Consider the following 23,851-nt stretch of genomic DNA (forward strand, 5'->3'; position numbering starts at 1 on the left):
TAATTATTTTTTCGTTAGCTGTTATCAAATTCGAAAAGAAGATAAAAGAGGGATATAAATGTATTTCTCTAACTGGCCAACTGTTCTCAAGCCTTATGATCAGGTTACAAGTGCTGTCAGTATTGTAGCCATGCAAAAGCAGTTGATACAAACATTAGAGAGTGTACTTCAAATAGGATGTTGTGGGACTGGAAAAAGTGCAGCAAAGAACATTTAAACTTATGAAAGTGCTGGGAAAACTCTACAAGGAAATGTTACAATAATTTTGGCCTCTTCTGTTTTGAACAAATTTCAAATAAGGAGAAAGAAGGTAAAGGGTACAACATAACATAAAATTATAAATACAAAAGTTATTTTTTATAATATTTGAATCTGGTATGAACAGACCATGATTTTATGAGTGTGGATATGACATGACAGTGAACCAAAAAAAAAATGAAGGCACTCTTGTGTTGTGCTTCTGGGATGCCGATCTGATGGTCATTTTGTGATCTGGTCCATGCTATTTGTTGGATTTGATCCTAAAGTTATGATAAAGTATCTGTTTGTGTTAATATGCATTTCAGTTCTGGCTTTGGCTTAATGTGAAACCAAACTCAAAATTGTTTGATTAGTTTTTCTAGAACAATATGGGTATGCCTTCTAAAACCAGGAACATGAATAATATTATCTACCTTCTTTGCTTGTTTCTATTTCTCTAGCAACTTTGATCAAATATTGATCTAATTAATAACTTGGAGGTTATTAATAAGTTGCCCACATATAGGTAATAACATGATTAACTGGACATTAAAAGCCCTTGTTAAAGCTTATCTAAGCATTGCAATATCACAACTGGTACAATCCTATGGGCAAAGCTGAAACTACTCTGTATGACCTATAGCTTTTGGGCTTAAAGCAGAACAAAAAGAAAGACTGCTGCAAGAAACCAATAGAATTCCAATTTTTAAAAAATATATTGGATTTCTTAAAGCCATGTTGCTGAAAACACAACCTGTATTAACCATAATATTTAAAATGGTAAGTATGTGATGTTACATGAGTTAACTTAAGAACTGAAAGTAGTATTGTTTCCGAAAAACATATCCAAACAATCCATGTGCAAATAACAACCCAACAAAGTGATCCTTAGAACAATTAACATTATGAACTGTCAAAACTATTCAGACCAAAGTAACACATGCAGCGCATGGCAGGGAAGCAAAGACTGGATCTAGGAGAACACTGCACAGTAGATTTGGAATGCAAATCAAAATGCAACCTGACATATCCTTTGTTCTTTCCCCCTTCAGAAAATCTACTTCAAATGCTTCCCATGCACCCTTTCTGTAGGCTTATCATTTGAATGGATCACAGAAAAATTAGGAAAAGAGAACTCATTTTTTAAGAGTGAGGGGTCAAAGTCTAAAAATGTTATAAGGAAATAGATGCCCATAACTATCCCACATGTTCTGCTGCTATCAATTGTTTGCTTATGTATTTGCTTGAGAGTAACTTGCCTTTGAGTAAATATATCAAGTTCCATAAATTACAAGAACTTGTACTCTGAAAATCAGAATAAATCACCTCAAACTGCTAGCTCCTATTAAATTAAAGCATTATCACAGAATGTAAAATTGTCTGCATTTGCCTCTATCAAGATAATAATTGTGACTAATTAATATTTTATTTTAAGCAATTTAGGGAAAAGATATACTTTATATTTCAAATGGTTTTAGACACTGAAATCTTAAGGATATTGCCCCAAAGAAGGCTATCTCTTCTAAACTTCCACTTGTTCTGCATGACATTCAGAGTTTGAATTTTCTATTTAAATGGTTTCAAAGCTGGATTTCAGGATTGTTTTAAGACTGCGTTTAGGAGTTTTAAAAGACTTTCAATGTGTTTGAAAATGTTTCTTTTGCTTTAATTGCTTTTTATTTGTTTGTTGCTTGAGGAACTCATATGGGCTGGGAAGTGATACAGAAATACTTAAAATAATATATATATATTAATGAATGAAATAAATAAGTCCTGTCTTTTCTTGGAAAAAATGTATATTTAATGTCTATTCAAGCATAACATACTGTATTTCTCATTCCAATGTCTGCCTGAGTCAGCACAATGGTACGATGATGAAATATTATTAAAACCCTGTATTTTTTACTCTCAGGGGCAGAAATAATGGCCATTTATTTTGTTTTTATGGATTGACACAACAGCAAAGTTCTAATATTTAAAATCTTTCCTCTATTGTAAACATTAAATATTTGGGAAGCTTTTACCCACTGCTAAAACATGGTTTGAAGCTGCAGCTTTTATGAGTCATAACTTGCTTGCATAGCATTCATTTTCAGAACAAAACTGACTACTTCTTGGTTGCCTTTGGATGTGTGCATCTGTAGGAAGGCAGTTTTCTGTAAGTGATGGGGATTGCCATGACTTCCATTTCCCCCATACATTTCCCCCATTAGTCAACATTATATGAACGCCTGAAATCCATGATGCAATCCTACAGTCATTCACATGATACTCCACAATGAATTCAGCAAGAAGTATGAGTAGTCGTGCATAGAGCTGAGCTTACCACCTACACTAGCTGTAATGGAATCTATTGAGGCATGTTATTCAGTCTATTACTGTTGTTCAGTAATTTTAATATAGAAGCAAAAACATTACTTCTCTTACTGCCATGCCTTCTATAAAGAAAATCTAAGATTGATCACGACCTGTTTGCCATTACTATCTCTATAACTTAAGTCTCTGGTTTATTTAGTACTTGAAGCTTGTCCACATTGACACTCAAATACACCGCCTGAGCTTTGCAAGTGCAGCATTTTTTTCGAATGAAGCACAGAGTGTTTCAGGACTGGGACATCCGTAGGGATACCAAGGTGCTTATTTATAAAGCTATTGTCCTCCCAACCCTGCTATATGCCTGCGAAACGTGCACTGCCTACAGACATCACATGCAACTTCAGCGTTGCCTCAAAAAAATCCTGCAAATCTCTTGGGAAGACAGGTGGACAAATGTCAGCGTGCTGGAAGAAGCAAAGACCACCAGAACTGAAGCGATGTTCCTTTGCTATCAACTCAACTGGACCAGCCACGTTGTCTGAATGCCTGATCACTGTCTCCCAAAAGCAGTTACTCTACTCCAAACTCAAGAACATAGAATCATAGAATCCTACAGTTGGAAAAGATCTCCTGGGCCATCCAGTCCAACCCCCTGCCAAGAAGCAGGAAAATTGCATTCAAAGCACCCCTGACAGATGGCCATCCAGCCTGTTTAAAAGCTTCCAAAGGAGCGTTCACCACACTCCAGGGCAGAGAGTTCCACTGCTGAATGGCTCTCACAGTCAGGAAGTTCTTCCTAATGTTCAGATGGAATCTCCTTTCTTGTAGCTTGAAGCCATTGCTCCGTGTCCTAGTCTCCAGGGCAGCAGAAAACAAGCTTGCTCCCTCCTCCCTATGACTTCCTCTCACATATTTATACATGACTTCCTCTCACATATTTATACATGGCTAACCCAGTTGTCCTAATTCCAACAGACCTCTGAGGATGCCTGCCATAGATGCAGGCGAAACGTCAGGAGAAATGCCTCTAGAACATGGCCATATAGCCCGAAAAAAACCCACAAGAACTGCATGGCTATCTTGTCTCCCCTCAGCCTTCTTCAGGCTAAATATGCCCAGCCCTTTAAGCCGCTTCTTGCAGGGCTTGTTCTCCAGACCCTTGATCATTTTATTCTCCCTCCTCTGGACACTTTCCAGCTTAGAGTCAACATCTCCCTTCAGTTGTGGTGCCCAGAATTGGACACAATATTCCAGGTGTGGTCTACCCAAGGCAGAATAGAGGGGTAGCATGACTTCCCTGGATCTAGACACTATGCTCCTATTGATGCAGGCCAAAATCCCATTGGCTTTTTTTGCTGCCGCATCACATTGTTGGCTCATGTTTAACTTGTTGTCCACGAGGACCCCAAGATCTTTCTCACATGTACTGCTCTCAAGCCACGCGTCCCCCATTCTTTGCATTTCATTTTTTCTGCCTAAGGAAACATAATGTTGGTGGACAGGAAAAGATTTAAAGATGGGCTTAAAGCCAACCTTATAAGCTATGGCATAGACACAGAGAATTGGGAAGCCCTGGCCCTTGAGCACTCTAACTGGAGGTCAGCTGTGACCAGCAGTGTTGCAGAATTCGAAGATGTACGAACAGAGGGCAAAAAGGGGGAAATGTGCCAAGAGGAAGGCGTGTCAAGCTAACCCTGGAAACCAATGTCCTCACCGTGGGAGAACATGCAGATCAAAAAAGGGCTCCACAGCCACCTACCGTCCCACCACCAAGACACCACATCAGGAAGACCACCATCCTCGAACTAAAATGGATCGTCTAAATAAAGTAACTAAAATACAATTCTGCTAGTAAAGAAGAAATCACTCTGTCAGATCTGAACTGTGGTTTGGATCTGGACAAAATTGTTGAATATCTATTACTGAGACACATTCAATTGTCTTGTTGTGGCATACTTCAAGTTATTTCCGACTTATGTTGACCTAACCTTATTCCCATATAAATGAATTTATGGCACAATTCCTTAAAAAAGCAAAAACGTACACCTGCAGTTTATGAATAACCAGTCACACAACATAATGCCAAATTAGTTCCCAGAGGAAGCCATGTGTCTACATTTTTCCATATTGGCCTACTTAGTTTTTTACATTCCCAAAACCCAGAAGAGTAGAAAAATAGGACGATTCCTCACAAACCTTTTATTTAAAAAATGCACCTGCAATACTTTATTGATATACGATAATTTTATGACAAACAATGGCCTTCCCTTGGCAAATCTTAATTCCCCCCTCCCCCACTGCTTTTTCCATCTTTCTTCTAAAAATATTGTAGTTACACCCTGATTCCTTAATAATTCTGGAATATATCACTGTTTTATTATCCTGAAATATGTTGTCGAAGGCTTTCATGGCCGGAATCACTGGGTTGCTGTGAGTTTTCCAGGCTGTATGGCCATGTTCCAGAAGCATTCTCTCCTGATGTTTCACCCACATCTATGGCAGGCATCCTCAGAGGTTGTGAGGTCTGTTGGAAACTAGGCAAGTGGGGTTTATTTATCTGTGGGTGGGAGAAGGAACTCTTGTTTGCTTGAAGCAAGTGTGAATGTTGCAATTGGCCACCTTGATTGAAATAATTTATCCTGCAATAATCTGTTGATATAAGATACAAAGTGGTGTGCCTTAAGATGTATAAAATAGTTGAATGGAACTCAAGCAACCGGCAAAAAATTACAACTAAAATCACACACCGCATTGACAAAATAGGTTATATACCACACCATAAACTGCACTGACTTGATATTTATATTGAAATGCAGTAATTTGAGACAAATTAAGAAAAAAGTTAACAGTTCTACTGCTTTAACTGTGTTAAGTTTGTTGTTACTTGTCATGATTTGTTTCTAATTTTTGCATTTCAATATTATTATCAAGTCAGTGCAGGGTTTATGGTATGGTATAGTATTGATGAGGCCTGTTTTTTAACAGTAAAGCAAACAATCAGAAATTACATATATCCGACATTTAAGTTTTGCGTCTATGGGAAGGAGAACTTTATTTTTCTACCCCGCCTCCATCTCCCCTAGGGGACTCGGGGCGGCTTACATGGGGCCAAGCCCAAAACAACATAGTTAAAACAGAACAATAAAATATTAAAATAGCATAAAACAGCATAAACAATAATAAGCAAACATCATAAGCAACAACAGAACTCGTGGGGGGGGGGGAGGCCAATATGCAAGACTAGTTAAAGAATAAGGTGGCTATAAGGTGGATAGTACCATATAGTAGCATAGGAATGATAACATAGAAATAGAGCAATTTAACAGGATAATTTCAACTTAGCTTAAAAATATAGTAATAAATATAGGAATTTGGTTTCAGGTCATGATTCAAATCATCTGTCATAGTCTATCTGTTTGGTTTCAGGTCATGATTCAAATCATCTGTCATAGTCTATCTGTTTAAAAAACAGATTCCAAATAACTGAAGAAAATAATGTAGTAATTAATGTTCAAGTAGGCAGAGTGGAGATAGGCGATGGTTTCAAATGCTACCAGGCTTTAAAGTCTCCTTAAACCAGTGATTCCCAACCTGTAGTCCATGGACCACCAATAGTCCGCAAGAACTAAAATATGACCCGTGACCTCACCATTACACCATTGCCTCAAAACCACGAAGCAACTAATGACTGCAAAACCCCTGCAAAACCCTGTTATAGTGCCAGGCAATGGGGATGTTGGGAGGGGAGAGGCTGACTACCCACGAAATATTACATCAGCTCTAGAATATTAAATGTGGTTTTCTGTGGGCGAGCAGGTAGTAACTGTGTGTTGTTCATTCATTCAGTTGCTTCCGACTCTTCGTGATTACATGGAGCAGCCCACGCCAGAACTCTATTGGCTGTCACCACCCCCAGCTCCTTCGGAGTCAAGCCAGTCCCTTCAAGGATACCATCCATCTTGCCCTTGGTCAGCCTGTCTTCCTTTTTCCTTCCATTTTCCCCATCATCGTCGTCTTCTCAAAGCTTTCCTGTTTTCTCATGATGTGGCCAAAGTACTTCATCTTGGCCTCTACTATCCTTCCCTCCAGTGAGCAGTCAGGCTTTATTTCCTGGAGGATGGACTGGTTGGATCTTCTCACAGCCCAAGGCACTCTCAGAACTTTCCTCCAGCACCACAGTTCAAAAGCATCGATCTTCCTTCGCTCAGCCTTCCCTAAGGTCCAGCTCTCACATCCGTAGGTTACTACAGGGAATACCATTGCTTTAACTATGCAGATCTTCGTTGCCAGTGTGAAGTCTCTACTCTTCACTATTTTATCAAGCAAAAAGTGGGTGCTAGAAATAATATCATACGAAAGCTGACTGGCACAACTTGGGGATCACAACCAGATACAGTGAAGACATCTGCCCTTGCGCTGTGCTACTCTGCTGCTGAGTATGCATGCCCAGTGTGGAACACATCCCACCGCACTAAAACAGTGGATGTGGCTCTTAATGAGACATGCCGCATTATCACGGGGTGTCTGCGCCCTACACCACTGGAGAAATTACACTGCTTAGCCGGTATTGCACCACCTGACATCCGCCGGGAAGTAGCAGCCAATAGTGAAAGGACCAAGGCAGAGACATCTCCAGCTCATCCCGTTTGGGTATCAGCCAGCACGTCAACGACTTAAATCTAGAAATAGTTTTCTAAGATCTAGAGACACCTTAGCAAGCAAGAGTCCAAAAGTGGCAGGCTCAAACCCAGAACCTCAATCAATGGCTGATACCAAATGAGAGACTCCCCCCTCTGGGCACACAGAGAACTGGGCGACTTGGAAGGTGCTGAACAGACTGTGCTCTGGCACCACAAGATGCTGAGCCAACCTTCAGAAATGGGGCTACAAAGTGGAATCCTTGATATGCGAGTGTGGAGTGGAGCAAACCGCGGACCACTTGCTGCAATGCAACCTGAGCCCTGCCACATGCACAATGGAGGACCTCCTTGCAGCAACACCAGAAGCACTCCAAGTGGCCAGATACTGGTCAAAGGACATTTCATCAACTACCAAACTCACACATTTTGTATTTTGTCTGTTTGTTTGCTTTGTTCTGTTAGAAATGTAATATAATTGACTGGTTGCCCTGACACGACAAATAAATAAATACTATTTTATCAAGATTGGTCATTGCTCTCCAATGACCAATTGCAATAGATGAGCAATGAATTGCAGTAGTCACCACCATCCAGTGGTGACTACTGGATGGCATACGTTCTGCATTAGAAACCAGAGCTGATGTGGTCTATGCAATAAAATTTTCTGAATGAGCACCCCAAATAACCAAACCGAATCTAAAGTTGACCAAAATCTGATTTGTAACCCTTTTGGTACTAATGTTGGAGAGTGGTCCCTGGTCAGAAAAGGCTGGGAACCACTGCCTTAAACAAACCAGATCCCCGTAATGTCATAATTAAGTGTTCCCCGAAAACCTGCATATTTCTAGAGAATCTTGAATATGAGGAGCAGAAATGGAATGTGGAGTTAAGGGGCTAACTCCCCTTTTCAGGCCCCCAAGAGGGGGAAAGAACCCCCCCCAGACGCCCCCCCCCCCCCCGAGAGTCCCCTCGAGGCCGCGCTCTCCCTTTTTGGGCGCCAATCCTCTACTCCGAGAAGGCGAGTCAGTCAAGGAGCCCATTCCCATGATGCACCGCGGCGACGCATGCGCGTCCGGCAGACGAAGCGGGGGGGTGAAGCGCCGCTCCGCTTTCCCGCGAATTCAGTTCAAAGGCGAGGGGGAGGGGGAGGGAGCAGAGGGAAAGCTCCCAGAGGTGAAGCGCGCGCGGCTCAACCAAACCCTGGCAGGCTCATTTTGCCGTCACGCCGCCGTCGGCCAATGAGGTGTCACGGCGCCACGGCGGGAGCCAATCATCGCTCGGCGGAGGGGGCGGGAGCGGCGGCTGTGGGAGCCGTCGCGTTTGGCTGGGCGGAGAGGGCGCTTGAGGAGAACACAGCCGAGGCGGAGGGAGGGAGGGAAGGAGGAGGAGGAGGAGGCGGCGGCGCGGGCTTGGGGGAGTCGGACCGCCACCACTTCCTCCTCGCCTCTGGGTGCCCGTCGAGCGAGCGAGCTCCGGCGGGGAAGAAGGCCGCCTTCATGGCGCCTCAGAAGCACGGCGGCGGGGGAGGGGGCGGCGCGGGGCCCAGCTCGGGCGCTCCGAGCGCGGGAGGAGGAGGGGGCGCCGCCGCGGCCGCCACTGCCGCCGCCGCTGCCTCTGCCGCCGCGGCCGCCACGGGAGGGGGCTTCGGGGGCTCGGCCTCCGCCGCGGCGCCAGGCGGCAAACCCGGGGGCGCCGTTGGAGGGGCGGGCGGAGGCGGCGGCGGGTATTCTGCCACTGGCGGCGGCGGGGGCTGCTCCTCCTCGGCCTCCTCGGCCGCCACCGCCTCCTCCGCGGCCCTCCCGCCCGTGAAGAAGCCGAAGATGGAGCAGATCCAGGCCGACCACGAGCTCTTCCTGCAGGCCTTCGAGAGTGAGCCTGGGACTGGAGGGAAGGGGAGGGAGGGAGGGAGCCCCCAAATCCCCCCCCCCCAGCCCGAGTGGCCGAGCCTCGCGTGGCCCTTCTTGCCCTTCCCTGTGTGTGTGTCGCCTTTGGGCGGGAGAGGCGTGTGCGGGACCTGTGTGTGTGTGTGTCGCATGGTGATGTTCCCCCCTTTTCTGGGTTTGTCATCCGTTTTCCTTTGGGGAAATCCTTCCCTGGCTCATCTTCTAGTTAATGAGGTTCTGCCACTTAACGCCCCCCCTTCTTCTAAGAGATTGGTTTTATTTTTGTTTTGTTTTTTTTTGCGCGCCTCTTTTGGGGATTTGGGGAAGGAGGGCGCCAACTGTGAACTGGAAGGTGTTGCAAATTGATTCCGTGTTGTTTTGAGTATCTTCCTCCTCCTGCCCTAAAGGAGTGGGATTAAAGGCCATAGAATCTTAGTGTTGGAAAATACCGCTCAGATGGCCCTCCTTTTTGCTCCTGATTGGAATGTTTTGGGGGTCCATGACTTCAGCTTAAAAAGTCCCTAGGGCTCCTTCCACACCGCAAAATAAAATCCCACATTTTCTACTTTCAAGTAGGGGCCCTTCCACGCATCCTTATATCCCAGAATATCAAGGCAGAAAAGTGTGGATTTAGATAACCCACTTCAAAGCGGATATTCTGGAATATAGGACTGTGTGGAAGGGCCCATAGGTAACCCAGTTCAAGCCTTGGTTGCAGAGTGGATTATGTGCCTGAAATGGGCCCTTCCATATATCCATCTCCCTCTTGTTCCCATCATGGTCTTAGAGTTGTAATAGGTCCCATGGAGCACACAGTTTTACCGCATTATCCCACACAGGAGGAACATCCAGCCAAAGCAGACCAGTCAGGGCCCTTCCACACAGCCCTATAACCGAGAATATCAAGGCAGAAAATCCCACAATATCTGCTTTGAACTGGGATATCTGAGTCCACATTCAGATAATGTGGGATTTTCTGCCTTGATATTCTGGGATATAGGGCTGTGTGGAGTGTCATGAGTCCACACTGCCACATATTCCAGTTCAAAGCAGATAATGTGGGATTTTCTGCCATGATATTCTGGGATTTAGGGTTGTGTGGATGTGCCCTTGGTTGCAGAGTGGGTTATGTGCCTGAAATGGGCCCACATTAACCTCCCTCTTGTTCCCATCATGGTTTTAGAGTTAGAACAGGTTTGCTTTGAACTGGGTTATCTGAGTCCACACTGTCATATATTCCAGTTCAAAGCAGAAATTGTGGGGTGTTTTTTTCTAGCTCTGTGGAAGAAGACAAAGTTTCTGTTTAAAAGCCCCCAGGCTGTCATCCTAAACCTGGGTTTCATCAATGTAATATTTATGCCTTTAGAGAATAAGGCTTTTTTAAAAATTACATTTTAGCACTCTGTGCTTGCATGAGGTACAGGCTATTGGATCTGTTGTGTCCTGAGTTTGGAGATTAAAACATTGTCCTTCGCTCCTTGGAGCCTTTGGGATTTTAGGTACATAGAAAATGTTTGGACCGTTTGGGTTTCATTTCGTTGACTACCTTTTACATGTGAAAGTTAATTATTATGTATTGGTCAGATAAGTCTTAACAGAGTAGGTAGTTGGCTTTACAGTATCAAAACGTTTGTTTTCAGATGTTTGTGACAAGAACTTTCTTGTAAAAAAAAATTCTACATAGTTTGCATTTCGTGGTAAAAGGAAAATTGCATCAATTAGTGTGTTTCTTGGATGTCAGTTTTGCAAAATCTGAGAATTTTGCTCATTTAGATTTGTTTTCAAGAGGTTTTGATAAGATATGTATCTTGACACTGCACAAGCAAACATTTCTGTTAACATCTGAGTATTCATCTTGCTTTGACAATGATGTTTTATTTTGTACAATGATAGTGTTTTATACAAACAAGATTTTGAATTAACAGACTAAATACAGTAGAACATTCTGTAGGCAAGTGGACAGGAGTGTCCCTTCAGACAAAGTTGTTGGCTTTCCCTTTGTCTATTTCAAGTGTTGTTTATTTCTACTTGGTAAATAATGCCATATTTACAAATGGCATTGAGAATGCCATGTGGTTGCTGTCATATTAATGAATATGACAGATTGTACTTTACCCCTTGAATTGCCATCTATCACATTATGCTCCAGGTTTTGTTTAATTAAGTATGTGTCATGAATCGGAAAATGTTTAATCTTCAAATGCCTATTATTTTTGTGAAAAACCTAGTTGAGTGTCAGATTATCTGCTTTGTAAAAGAGTGTTCTATTTTTTCCTCACAGAACCAACACAAATATATAGATTTCTACGTACCCGCAATCTTATTGCTGTGAGTAATTATTAATTATTGCCTTGAATTTTAGAAACTCTTTCAAGGCAGCATTGGATTGACCTCTTTCCTTTCTATTGCAGCCAATATTCTTGCACAGAACTCTCACTTACATGTCTCACAGAAACTCCCGAACAAATATCAAAAGGTAAAGCACTCTTTTAAAAAGGCACTTTTTAAACAAGTCCCATCCTCTTCAAATGAATGAGCTGATTATAATCGCCTGAATTGCATATTGTACAATTCAGTTACAGTATAGAAATCTATTTCTGAAACTGGGAGTAGAAATCCTGTGATGAAAATACACAGAATGACAACACAACATTCAGTTATGTAAGACACTGTCATGTATTTATCTTAAAATGCCAGGTTGTGAAGATCTACTTTCTTGATGCTTAGGAATAAAAAATACAGCTCTATGCCAATTGTAGAGTTTTTAAAAAAATAATTGCACAACCACAGGATTGGTACAGCATGGAAGCAATTCAGTGTTTTCTAGTTATGTAATTGATTATTGCTTGTTTAACTTGTATGTGATACTTCAGCTCAGTCATGCTGATGCCTTTTAATACTAACTTCTCAGTATAAAACATATAATGATAACATCTGGTAAGTTCAACAAAAGATCTGGTATTGCTAGCCCTGATCTGGTCCTGTTTAAGCTCTTATAGTTGATTTGGCAAACAGCTATTCAAAATAATAATACACTCTAAAATAATTAAAATTGCCTTTAGCTTTCCTTCCTTCCTAGCTTTCCTTCCTTGCAGCTTGTTTTTATCTGAGAGAAGCGATAAAGATTAGTTTTGCAATTGAACTTAAATGGAATTAGAGGTGCAAAACATTATTCAATTCAGCAAGGTTCAGATTACACGTTTTTACCAGAAATCTTACAGGAGTAAATGTAAAACCTACAGAGTTGAAGGAATGGCATGTGTTTGACAAAGAAAGAGGTGCACAATGTAAATTTATTTTTTAAACATGTGAACCACTGAAGGAATTTAATTTCCACAGTCTTTTAAAGTAAAGCAAAAGATTTATTTAGTTTGTAAAACTTAATAAAATAAAAATGTAGACATCTCAAAAAACCCATAATTGGAAATGTTTGAGAATTAGTATGTATTGTATGTCAATATAGAAAAATTTATCATAGTCTGGTACTAATATATTGAGAGATGAGTTATAATTTTGATTATTAGATGGTGAAGAGAATTCTTGTTGTATGGACCTTTATTTTTGTCTTGTGCATCTTTGCTTCTATGAAGTGGTCATAGTGGAGGAGTACTGGCTACTCAAAGATCCTCAAGTTCCTCAGATTAAACCTGGATTTGTTTCCAATACTGTGTCTTTTACACTTAACAAAATTATTGACTTGCATTAGCAGATCATTATTTTAGATTTTTATTGTACCATTTATGGCAATTCTGCGTTTCTAATGAAGGAAGATGACAGGCTTTTAATTGTAGCTACTTCATAAAAATTGGTAACTTTTGTTATTCCCCTTTGTAAAATGTCCCCAGTTCTCAGTTTTAATCTTTTAAAAATGATTGAAAATATTGCTTGGTTAGTACACTTATGGTGACCAAGAATCATATATGGTATAATATGCCCTTAATGTGCTATGAAATGTAAAGGTTTTGTATATTTTGAACAATTGATTTCTTCAGATTATGTGCTGCAAATGATTTAGCATAAATTTGCAATAGATTAAGGTTTTTACAGCCCTTAGCTACATAATACAATATACTATACATTCTGAAACAGTGTCTGAAATTCAGTTGCTAATCATCACGAGAGTCAACCGATTAATTCAGTGAGATTTTATATAAGTGTTGATTTAAGAATTGATTCACTGAGTCTATTCTCGTTGGAAGTGGCAATTTGATTTAGGCTGTAGTCATGGAAATGAAAGATGGTGTGTTGCAGGAGTACTTATGTTGCCGATGACCTGTGGCTGGTTATTTCTCTAAGCCACATTCTGTAAGGTGTTAAATTACACAAATGGTTTTTAATTTGTATTTATTTAAATTCTTTTTACTCCATTGGAGCATACTCAAGGTGTTTCACAAAGAAATCCAAATGGAAGCAAAAAACAAAGTAAAAAACATGCTGAATTAGGTCCGAACTACAACTCTTTTCACCAGGAAAGGGGAGGCAGACAAACTTTATTAGTTTGAACACAAATTCAGAAAGGTCATACTCTCAGTGGCCTTCTACCTATGTGAAGGGAGCACAGAGAAGGGTCTCTGTTGGATTCTTAGGTAGGTTCATGTAGGAAGAGAATGTTTCTGACTCCAGACAATTTAGCACTTTAAAGATAAAGTCTAGTGCTGTGAACTGGTCCCAGAAACATGCTGGTAGCTACTGTAGAGTGGTGATGTGATCTGTTGGCTTTCACCAGGCTACAGCTGTCTTCTAACCACAGTTTCTAAACTCCCTAGAAGTGGAGCCAGGCCATACATGTAGCATTTTAAATCAAGCCTGGAGGCAACCTGGCTTAGGGTTCACTAGAGCTTCTTTGGGTAAAATGAAAGGTGGTATACCATATTGCTGTGAAAAACACTCTGATCTATTACTCCCATCTGTGCAGCGAGGATAAGCACTAGTTTAGGAGCACTCCCAAGCTGCAAGCCTGTTTGGGTGTGGTTTTGATGTAAAGCAAAACAAGCTGGACTTCTCTACCTTCATTTCCAAAGTCCTTAATTCAGCAGTACGTCTATTTTCAATTTTTTTTAATCACTTCTAATTATAACTATTGCAAGCTTAGTATAGAGTCTCACAATCTCAGAGAATGCAGGGAATTGATTAGCACCTGGATAATAACCACAGCAGAGGTTCCAAATGATAAGCCCCAAGTGTTTCATGTGGATGTTCCAAGATTGGCCACAAAACTGAATTCTGTGCCACCATACAACCAAGAAGTTGAGAAATAATAGGCCAGTATGTCCTGAAACTAATCCTTGGAAATAAGCCAGCAATAAGTCAGCGTCCCTTTTTCAGCTGTCTGGAATGATACCTTTTTGATAATACTAAGAGTGTCTGAGTATCCATGAGGACCATCTGAGTTGCACTTCCTCTGTATCCCAACACAGGTTATCTGTGAGAGTCCTTATTCTGGCTTTCCTCCCAGATCATTCTGGAAACCACACTGGGATTTTCTCAATAATTGTTGTTATGCAGGAAAGCCTGGACTTGGTAGACTGCCATTTGATCAAATGGTTTTGATAGAAAAATTGAGTCCTTATACAAATCAGGAATAACTCTGAAAACATCTACTAGAATGGATATGAGTTATTTTATCACTAAAGTACTTTGTAAGGTTGCATAGATCTGGTATACTTGAGAGGTTGTCCGTTACTAGTAGAAAAACTAGTCTTGCATCCAGAAAGTTAAGATTCAGTTCCAGATATCTGCAGTTATGGATAGGAAAGAATCCTGCCTGAAACCCTGGTGAGCCACAGCTGCCAGTCAGAGTTGTCCATACTGGGGTGGTGGGTCAGTAACTTGACTTGGTATAAGGCAATTCCCTATGTTTCCAAACCTCCCAACTAATTCCATTGTTGAACAGATGGTGGCAGACAGATGTACGGTTTCTTCACTGCCGCCAAATGGACCCTTAAATGGGCTGTAGCCTACATGTTCAAGTCCAGGTTTAGCTGTTTGCCATTTACTGCGATCACTGGAGTGCTTTTTTCATCAGTTGCCTGCATGGTGCTTTTAGATGCTGTTCCTGGCTTGCCTTGCATCCTTTGCCTTAACTGACTCCATATTCCAGGGATGTATCAGGGTAGCAATAGGACTATTAGCCATATTAGCAGGCATCTCAAAACTATTCAGTTTCAAAATTTTGCTAGAGTCATTTATTTACTTCTGGAAAGGCAAGAGGAAATTCCAAGGTTTACAAATTAGTGACAATGAAATCACATCTCAGCTTTACCACTCCAAAAGATCACTCTTGGTTGTCAAGTCAAAACACACACATGTGACCTATATACCAAATGCAGACTAGAGGAGCTGAGAGAGAAGGCTCTTTTTTCAGTGGTGACCACGAATTCCTGAGCTGTATCTTAAGGTTGGCTTCATTTAGCTGCTCAAATTCTTTAAGACAGTATGTTACAGGGGACTTCACAGTACCATTTGTGAAATCATGATGTTCAGACAGTGAGACAGTTGTGCTATAGACTGGACAAATTCTTCAGGAACCAATAATGGATTATTGACAGGGATGGGAATTATGGAAAGGAGTAGCAATTTCCACTAAACTAAGACGACTTCTTTCTGCATGCCTAGTTCAGGTTGCTTCTGTATTTGCAAAACAACGAACCAAGTTGTAAGAGAAGCACTTTCCCCTTCTCGCAGGCAGGACTTGATATTACTACGTCTCATTTAATCTGGAATCAAAACCTGAATTCTTGGTGCTTTTTTGTTTGCTAAAAAGGTATCTTTAAGCTCAGTGACTTGCTAGCAAGGTTACTTGATTTTACAGAATCAGTGAGAATGGCCGCGAGGAAGAGACTTCTCCTGGATCACATTTACCTTGCTTGGTGTGACTTTGAAAGGAAAAAAAGTCTAAAGTGGGACAACTATATTTTAAGTGTTAAAAGGCTTGCAAGACTTTTAAAATACACTGATATGTGGTGTGGAGGCTGAATGCCAGTGCATTTTCACAAATCACAAATGGTTTCCACAAGAGGAGTAAAAAAATGCTTTTAAGTGTGTCTCCTGTTCCAAAATTTTAATTTTGTAATGTGCTGTTGTGTATAATTGTTTTCATGTGCAGTAGCATTAAAACCTTGCTGTTTTTATTTTATATTATAGATTTGCTTTATTTGAAAATTATTTCTAAAAAAACCCAAAATGGTTGACAACAGCTGTAAATTACCGAAATCCTCCCAAGTTAGAAAGTATTAATATCCTTACATCTCAGGTGGAAATATTTTCCAGTTTTCATTGTCTAGTATGTCATAATTTTTTCAAGGGGAGAATATACTGTGTTCTAAATCCTGTTTAATCTTGTATAGGTTTCAAAATGTATTTCATAAGAAACAAACCCTTCTCAGTTCTTAATTAACTTTAGTAGGCCAGTGTCAGCTCTCTCACCTATTTCTGAAAGGCTGAACCCGCTACTAGTGCTGAACCTTCTGAAAATTTTGTTCTGAATGACAAAAATTAGTGTTAACTTTGGAATGAAGAGTGCTTGTTCCTCATGTTCTTATGAACTCTCAGAACAAAAATATTGCTGAATTACAACGAAAGAAGTCTAGAATTCAGATCATAATATATATAAAACCCTTTGGTAGGTTTATTGACTTTCATGTGGGTGATAATAAATTCCAGATGGGTGCAACATTTTAATTATGTGTGTTCTTAAACCAAAGTTAGACATGTTTTAAAAATAAAATATTCTTCAAAAACCCTATGATGCTAAAGGTTAAGAATTACATAGTTTAAAACTGGCATTTCTCATAAAATTTTGAAAGATCCCACTTTCTTGATATCAAAGACGACTTTATTGTATCAGCAAGAAAATATTTTAGAAAAAACTATAATTAACCAGAATTGTACTCTGTAATGGAAATCAGTGAAATTTTCAGAAACCAACTTTTATTACAGGAAAACTTTCAGAGTAGATGGGATGCTGACGAAAGTAGAGAAAACAAAGGGAGAACACGACTTGCAAAGGTAACATTCATTTTGTCAAGTTATACGTTTCAGTATTTCAGTAACATTGTTTCAACCATAATTGATTCATAATGGGATTAAATATGATCCATGCCAATAGAAATTCTTTCAGAAATGTGACACAAGAATAAATGTCAGGCTGAAGATAATGTATAACTACTTTTTCCATAATAAAATACAAGTGTCCATAAATTGATTCTGCTAGAGGGGCATGTATATTTCTGTTCCTTCATTCTCTAATAAATGTATACTTCAACAGATTTTCATTTGATGAAATACATTCAAGTTGGGTGTAGAGAAGATGGATACACATAAAAATGTTTCTGTGTATTCACTTTCTGAAAAGGAATTAAACATTCAGACTGGATACAGTGAATTGTTTTTATTTTCATTTTTTTAAATTTTCATTGATTTCCATTATGTAGTCCAGTCACTATTTACTTTACAGGTATGGACTGGAATGAGGTTTTGTCTACTGTTGTATTGCAAATGGAACCATTTACGTTTTCAGGTTATGAATTATTATGGTGTTAGAAACCATTGTTGGATTCTTGTGCTAGTTTAAAGTAGTATTTAAAATCACAGGTTTTATTTCATGATTGCTTCTAGAGTAATCGTTATAACTATAACCTCAGGTGCCCTGCTAACAGCAGTAGTGAGAGTTGAATTTGCCAGCCTTTGTCAGAAAGTCTCCTAACAGTCTAAAAATCAAGATGAACGAAAAGAAAGAGAAACAAAAATGACAAATAACTGAAACGAAGCAGAGCTCTGACCACCCAGTTATGACTATAATGAAAAATACTTTAAAAACATGAAAAATACTATTATAACATTTCAGATAAATAACAATCCTATTATCCTATCAATCCTAATAATCCTAAATAATCCTATTAAAATTACTAATAATGTAACACAGATAATTATATTATTAGGATTTCTTACTGCTCAAAAATCTATAAACAGTTTCCAGGTTTTTTTTTTATTTCTCAATTCGATTCTCCCTTAAAATCAAGTTAATTTCAGAATTGGGCCAACCTTAACAATTTATTCTTCCATTGTTGGTGCTTCAATCCATTTGCAAGTTAAACAGTATTCTTGCTGGTGTTGTCATGTAGCAAAGAATTAAATGACATTTACGATATAGTTCTTTCTCCATAATGTACAATAAAAGCATTTCCAGTAACCTTGTAAAATCTACCTTAAAAAAATAAATTAACATATAAATCTTAGACCAGCCTTTTGCCTCCTAACAAGTCTACCACATATTGAAGAAAACAGGCCTTTTTATCTTGACATCCCAAAAATTGGTTTGAAATATTTTGGGACACTTTGCCTGTGTCTAAAAATAAATACATCAGCATAGTCTTTTTCTCACGTTTGAAAGTCCAATAATATTAAGAACAGTTTAGACAGTATTCCTTAGTCACCTTTTGGCAAAAAAGAAAAGAAAAATAAAACAAACCATTCTGATCCTCATGAATTTTCTGAGAAATCTGTTTATTCACCAAAATAATAGTAAATATCTTATATTTGTTTAGTAACGGAATAGGTCTATAATTCTTCATTAATGGCTTATCTGTATTTTCTTTATTGTTATATTTATTTATTTATTTATTTACTTTGCTTATATACCGCTGTATCTCAAGCCCGAAGGTGACTCACGGCGGTTCACAAACAGTAAAAACAGTAGAAACAGCAGTGGTTCCATACAACATATAACAATTGACTTAACACATTATCCATAAATTACCAATAAGCAATTACAATGCACAATTATTACAAAAAACAACCGTACCCAATCTTCTCATCATCCAAGCGTAGTCCAGGTTCGTCATCCATTGTTCCATTCCTATGCTCCATTACCAGATTGCACTAAATTACTCAAACGCCTGCACAAACATCCAGGTCTTCACCTTTTTGCGGAATACCATTAGAGATGGTGCTAGTCTAATGTCCGTAGGAAGGGCGTTCCACAGCCGAGGAGCCACCACCGAGAAGGCCCTATCTCTCGTCCCCGCCAGCCGAGCTTGAGAAGCAGATGGGATCGAGAGCAGGGTCTCCCCGGAAGATCTCAAAGTCCTGGTGGGTTCATAGGCAGAGATGCGGTCAGATAGGTATCTTGGGCCGGAATCGTTTAGGGCTTTAAAGGCCAACGCCAGCACTTTGAATTCAGCCCGGTAGCAGATCGGTAGCCAGTGGAGTTGGCGCAACAGGGGGGTTGTATGTTCCCTGCACTCCGCTCCTGTTAAAATCATGGCTGCCGAGCGTTGGACTAGTTGGAGCTTCCGAGCTGTCTTCAAAGGCAACCCCATGTAGAGAGCGTTGCAGTAGTCTAAATGGGATGTAACCAGAGCGTGGACTACCGTGGCCAAGTCAGACTATGTTTTTCTCCAAAATCTAGCATTTGCCCCTTTCCTTAATAATTAATCACTCACCATTTTGAATGCTTGAAGTAACTCATCTTCAGTTTATTATGCTGCAGATAATCCATCTGAGTCTACACTTTCCCAGTTAAATATTTTAAATTATTTCAATAGGTTCCATAGTTGTTGCTGCCTTATTCAAACTTTATTTTTGTTCCAAGCATAATATATCCAGAAATTAAGTATCTAGGACTACTCAGTTCCTCCAACGAAACATATAAAAGATACAGACTATCTCTTATCTAAAATGTTCCTTATTGTGGATATTTTCCAGATTTTGGAACACTTGCATATACATAATGAAATATCCTGGGGCAGATATACATTGACCTTCTATCTGGGGCTGATTCAAGATGGCTTATGCTGGATCAGCCCTGGTATGGGCTACACAGGCATACTGCCAATGTTGCGGAGAAGGAATAAAGTATTGAATCACCAGTGGCACCAAACCCAGTAAAGCACTACCACACCCTTCCTGTCCCTTCCTGTTCTCTGTGTTGCGGTGCTCTCTGGCTCCATTGTGGGTCCTCCTCATCAGGAGTTGCCTGCAGTGACACTTGGGAGGAATCTCCCTCTCCTCTCCCTTTTCTTCCCTAATCACTGCAGGCAACAGCAAACTAGCAGGGCCATGTAATGGCCAGCCATCACTGTAGTGTAGAGAACCAGTGCAGACAATAAGTGTCATCCTTTTTCCTCAGGCACAAAGTCCAGGGATCCTCTGAATTCTGGCTGAGAATTCAGACTATCTGATTTGTTTAATGCGAGTGAAGACTATGCCATTGAGATTAGGGACACACAAATTCTTCTCACTATTCCATAATTTTATTTTGCTGCACCGCAAAGGTTTTTGCTGTTTGTGATTTAAATGAACTCATCTGACAGGCATTTTCTGATGTTCTTGTGAACAGCCTTAGGTCTCAAATTGAAAGAAAGGCAGGATATACATTAAATAAATAACAGTAATAATAAATAATCTGGCTTTCTGAGCTTGGGACTATTTTTGTTCCTCTAAAATAATGATGTTTTAGGACTTCATCTTATCTATCTACTTATTAATTGCAGTAATTTCTTTTTCTTAGTCAGATACTCTTGAACTGGTATTGATCCATAAGTCACCAGGACACAAACCAAAAAATATGATTGAAGTCAATATGTGCAACATAGTGCCAGTCACTTGCACAGTGGGGGCGGAGGTGATTGCTGGTTTCCTACATTAAAAAATGTTTAAGCATTAATAATAATGATTCAAATTGCTTTGTTGTTAATGCCAAATAAGATTGTTTATTAGTTTATTGCTCTTAAACTGAGTCTGTGCTTCATTTATCATACATTCTGAGTAATTGTTACTTTTTATGTGAACAAATGGATTTATGGACATAGGATATGCCTCTTAAAGTGAAATACCTCAATGTAGCATAACTCAGGTCTGTTATACAATTATATTTGTAACACGTGGGCTACCTCATCATGGGTACTAGAATGTTGCCCAAACCTGAGGAGGCATCTCAGTAGCAGCATATGTAAGCTGTGCAAAAACTGTGCTTTGGTTAACTCAACAGATTATGACTTAAATGCTTTCACCCGCCAAATAAAGCAGGGACCAAGTTCATTATTGATTCATTAATAAAAACAGACATCCATCTCCCAATAATTATTCTTCTTTGCTTCTGGAAGTTACCCTATTGAAACAATAGCTTTTCCCATCACACTTTCAGAGGGAGGACTATGTCATGGGATAAGTACATGTGATAAGGAAAGCTCCTGATTCTGGCTATAGGTCCCTCATAGCAGACAGCTGGATGCTTCTAGGAAATTACTAGCTGTGTGGAAAAAATACTTTTTTCTTCTTCCTGCCCAGGAACTGATAGGCACTGGTATTCTTTGCTGTTTTTGCATAGAAGCTTCATGAATGGCTAGTATAATTACCCTAACATTTGCCTTTTAAATATCATCTGCATATTTATGCATTAGCATCCTTTTTTGTTTTATATGCAATACCACAGTGGGTGGCAGAGGTTTAAACATCATATTTTTAATTGTTTTTAAGAATTAAAAAGTATAAATGCCAATGTATTTTTTTTCTTTTCTGACAGTTATGCAGGGGGTAGGAATTCTTAAAAAGCGGGGGATAGTTTAAACATCTTAAAGTTGCTGATACTAATCTTGATTGGTGGGAGGAGTGAGTTGGACAGTACTTTTACATGACATGATGGCTACATTAACACAACTGGGCTAATAATCTGTATTTCCATGAGTCTGTAGAAGACAGTGGGTTCATCTACCCTGTAGAATCAATGCAGTTTGGCACCACTTTAACTGGCATTCTTAATGCTATGGAATTATGGGAGTTGTAGTTTTATAAAGTCTTTAGCTTTCTTTGCCCAGGAATGTTGGTGCTGCACAAAACTACAAATTCCAGGATTCTATAGCATTGACCCATGGCAGTTAAAGTAGCGTCAACCTGCATTAATTCTACAGGGTAGCTGCACCCATAGTTAATTTAAAAAGTTTGGTATTACATTCCTAGATAGTGTAACAGCTCTGTATAGCTATAAATCAGTGTGTTTCTTTCAGGAAATGGAAAGTACAAAGAAAAATTATTTGGAAAAATGAGACTTTCTATTGGATATTTTAATGCAAGTGCTTATATCACTTCGGACACATATATGTTCACATTTAACTTGTTAGAACTGGAAGGGAAAAAAGACTACTGTGTTAACCATAGCTACTGGAAACCATTCTAATTATTGTGCATATGAAAACACCAAGCTTGGGTGTCCTGTGCATTGTTTATGATTCTGTAATCAAGGTCCTCATCTGTGCTTTGTTTCCTGCTTGGTTTATGTCAGTGCTTTAAAAAGCAAGCAACTAGTGAACTTCATAAATCATAGGCTTGACTTAAAATGCTTCAACCCATAAAATGTAAAGATATCCTCCCATCTTAGTTTATTTTTAAAATTTGTTAGCTTCAAATAGCTTCTAGGATTATTCTGAAGGGAAGCTGTAAAAATACTTCATAGTCTGCCACAAAAGAAACCAGGATAAAGGCAGGCTGCTTACAAGGGAAGGGAAAAAACTACACAATGTTGGTGTCACTACAAAAAAAGTCCTTTTCTTCCTTAGAAATTACACCAAGATTATGGCTCTCTATCATATGGTGAAAAGTTGCCTCTTATTTTTTCACTGTTAGTTGAAAAATATTCTTACATGAGGTTTCAGTTGCATGTTGCAGATGTTTTTTGTTTTGTTTTTACTGCTGATCTTACTATTTCATTGATGTTTTTAAAAGATTTTTTTACAAAATGGTAGTTTTTAAATACTGTATTTTTAATACACATTGTTTTTACACATTGTAGGAAAAGGCGAGGAGCTGGTTAGCTATATTTGATGAATGTTTTTAGCATAGCCATTTAATAATGTTGAATGTTGTGCTATTACGATGTAGCAGTTTTTACTACTTGATCGTATTGTGGTGTTTTTGAGTGCTCTCTTCTTAGATGCACATAGAACAGGGATCTTCAAACTTTTTAAACAGAGGGCCAGGTCACAGTCCCCCAAACTGTTGGAGGGCCGGATTATAATTTGAAAAAAACAGGAATGAATTCCTATGCACACTGCACACATCTTATTTGTAGTGCAAAAAAACACTTAAGAACAATACAATAATTAAAATGAAGAATAATTTTAACAAATATAAACTTACTAGTATTTCAATGAGATAGGATTGTTGTGCGCTTTCAAGTCGTTTCAGACTTAGGTTGACTCTGAGCGAGGGCCGGGTAAATGACTTTGGAGGGCCATATCTGGCCCCCGGGCCTTAGTTTGAGGACCCCTGACATAGAATGTATGATGACTTGTTAATAAAATGCCATATATACCAAAAGTAAATACTGGTTTTATTTTGTGTTTTATATAGTTTGTCTGCTCATCTGCAACTCACCTTTACTGGTTTCTTCCATAAAAATGGTATGTATTGCATTTTTTTTCCTTTTCATGTCATTTATTAACACACCATACTTAGTTAAAGTGTGAGGCTAAAACATTGTAAAAAGAAAACAGTCCAGTCCTGCATTAGGAGAAAGGTGGGAATAAAATAAATAATAAATGAGATTGCCATGGCTTTTTGACCATTACTCTGACGATTACTATGCTGTTCAATAACATAATAAATTATATTCAGTATATACTCGTGTATAGGTTAATCATGTATAAGTAGAGGACATGTTTTTGAGTCCAAATTATTAATTTTATTACATAATCCATGGATAAGTCAAAGTTCATTCTATGAAAGGAGGAAAGAACCAGTGGTGTGTCAAAAGGGGCAGTTGCCCTGGCCAACACC

General features: G+C 39.3%; 1 protein-coding gene across 1 annotated transcript in view; it reads left to right on the top strand.

The window, feature by feature from the left end:
• Nucleotides 1-8,488: 8,488 nt before the first annotated feature.
• Nucleotides 8,489-23,851, top strand: part of SUZ12 (SUZ12 polycomb repressive complex 2 subunit) — a 31,642-nt gene continuing 16,279 nt past the window's right edge. The window contains exons 1-5 of the mRNA XM_060763964.2: nucleotides 8,489-9,065; nucleotides 11,361-11,407; nucleotides 11,491-11,555; nucleotides 17,018-17,086; nucleotides 23,426-23,475. Coding sequence (XP_060619947.2) covers nucleotides 8,693-9,065; nucleotides 11,361-11,407; nucleotides 11,491-11,555; nucleotides 17,018-17,086; nucleotides 23,426-23,475 — 604 coding nt within the window. The 5' untranslated portion in view covers nucleotides 8,489-8,692. The remainder of the gene's footprint in view (nucleotides 9,066-11,360; nucleotides 11,408-11,490; nucleotides 11,556-17,017; nucleotides 17,087-23,425; nucleotides 23,476-23,851) is intronic.

This window comes from Anolis sagrei, chromosome 2 (genome assembly GCF_037176765.1).
Source record: "Anolis sagrei isolate rAnoSag1 chromosome 2, rAnoSag1.mat, whole genome shotgun sequence".
Lineage (NCBI taxonomy): Eukaryota > Metazoa > Chordata > Lepidosauria > Squamata > Dactyloidae > Anolis > Anolis sagrei.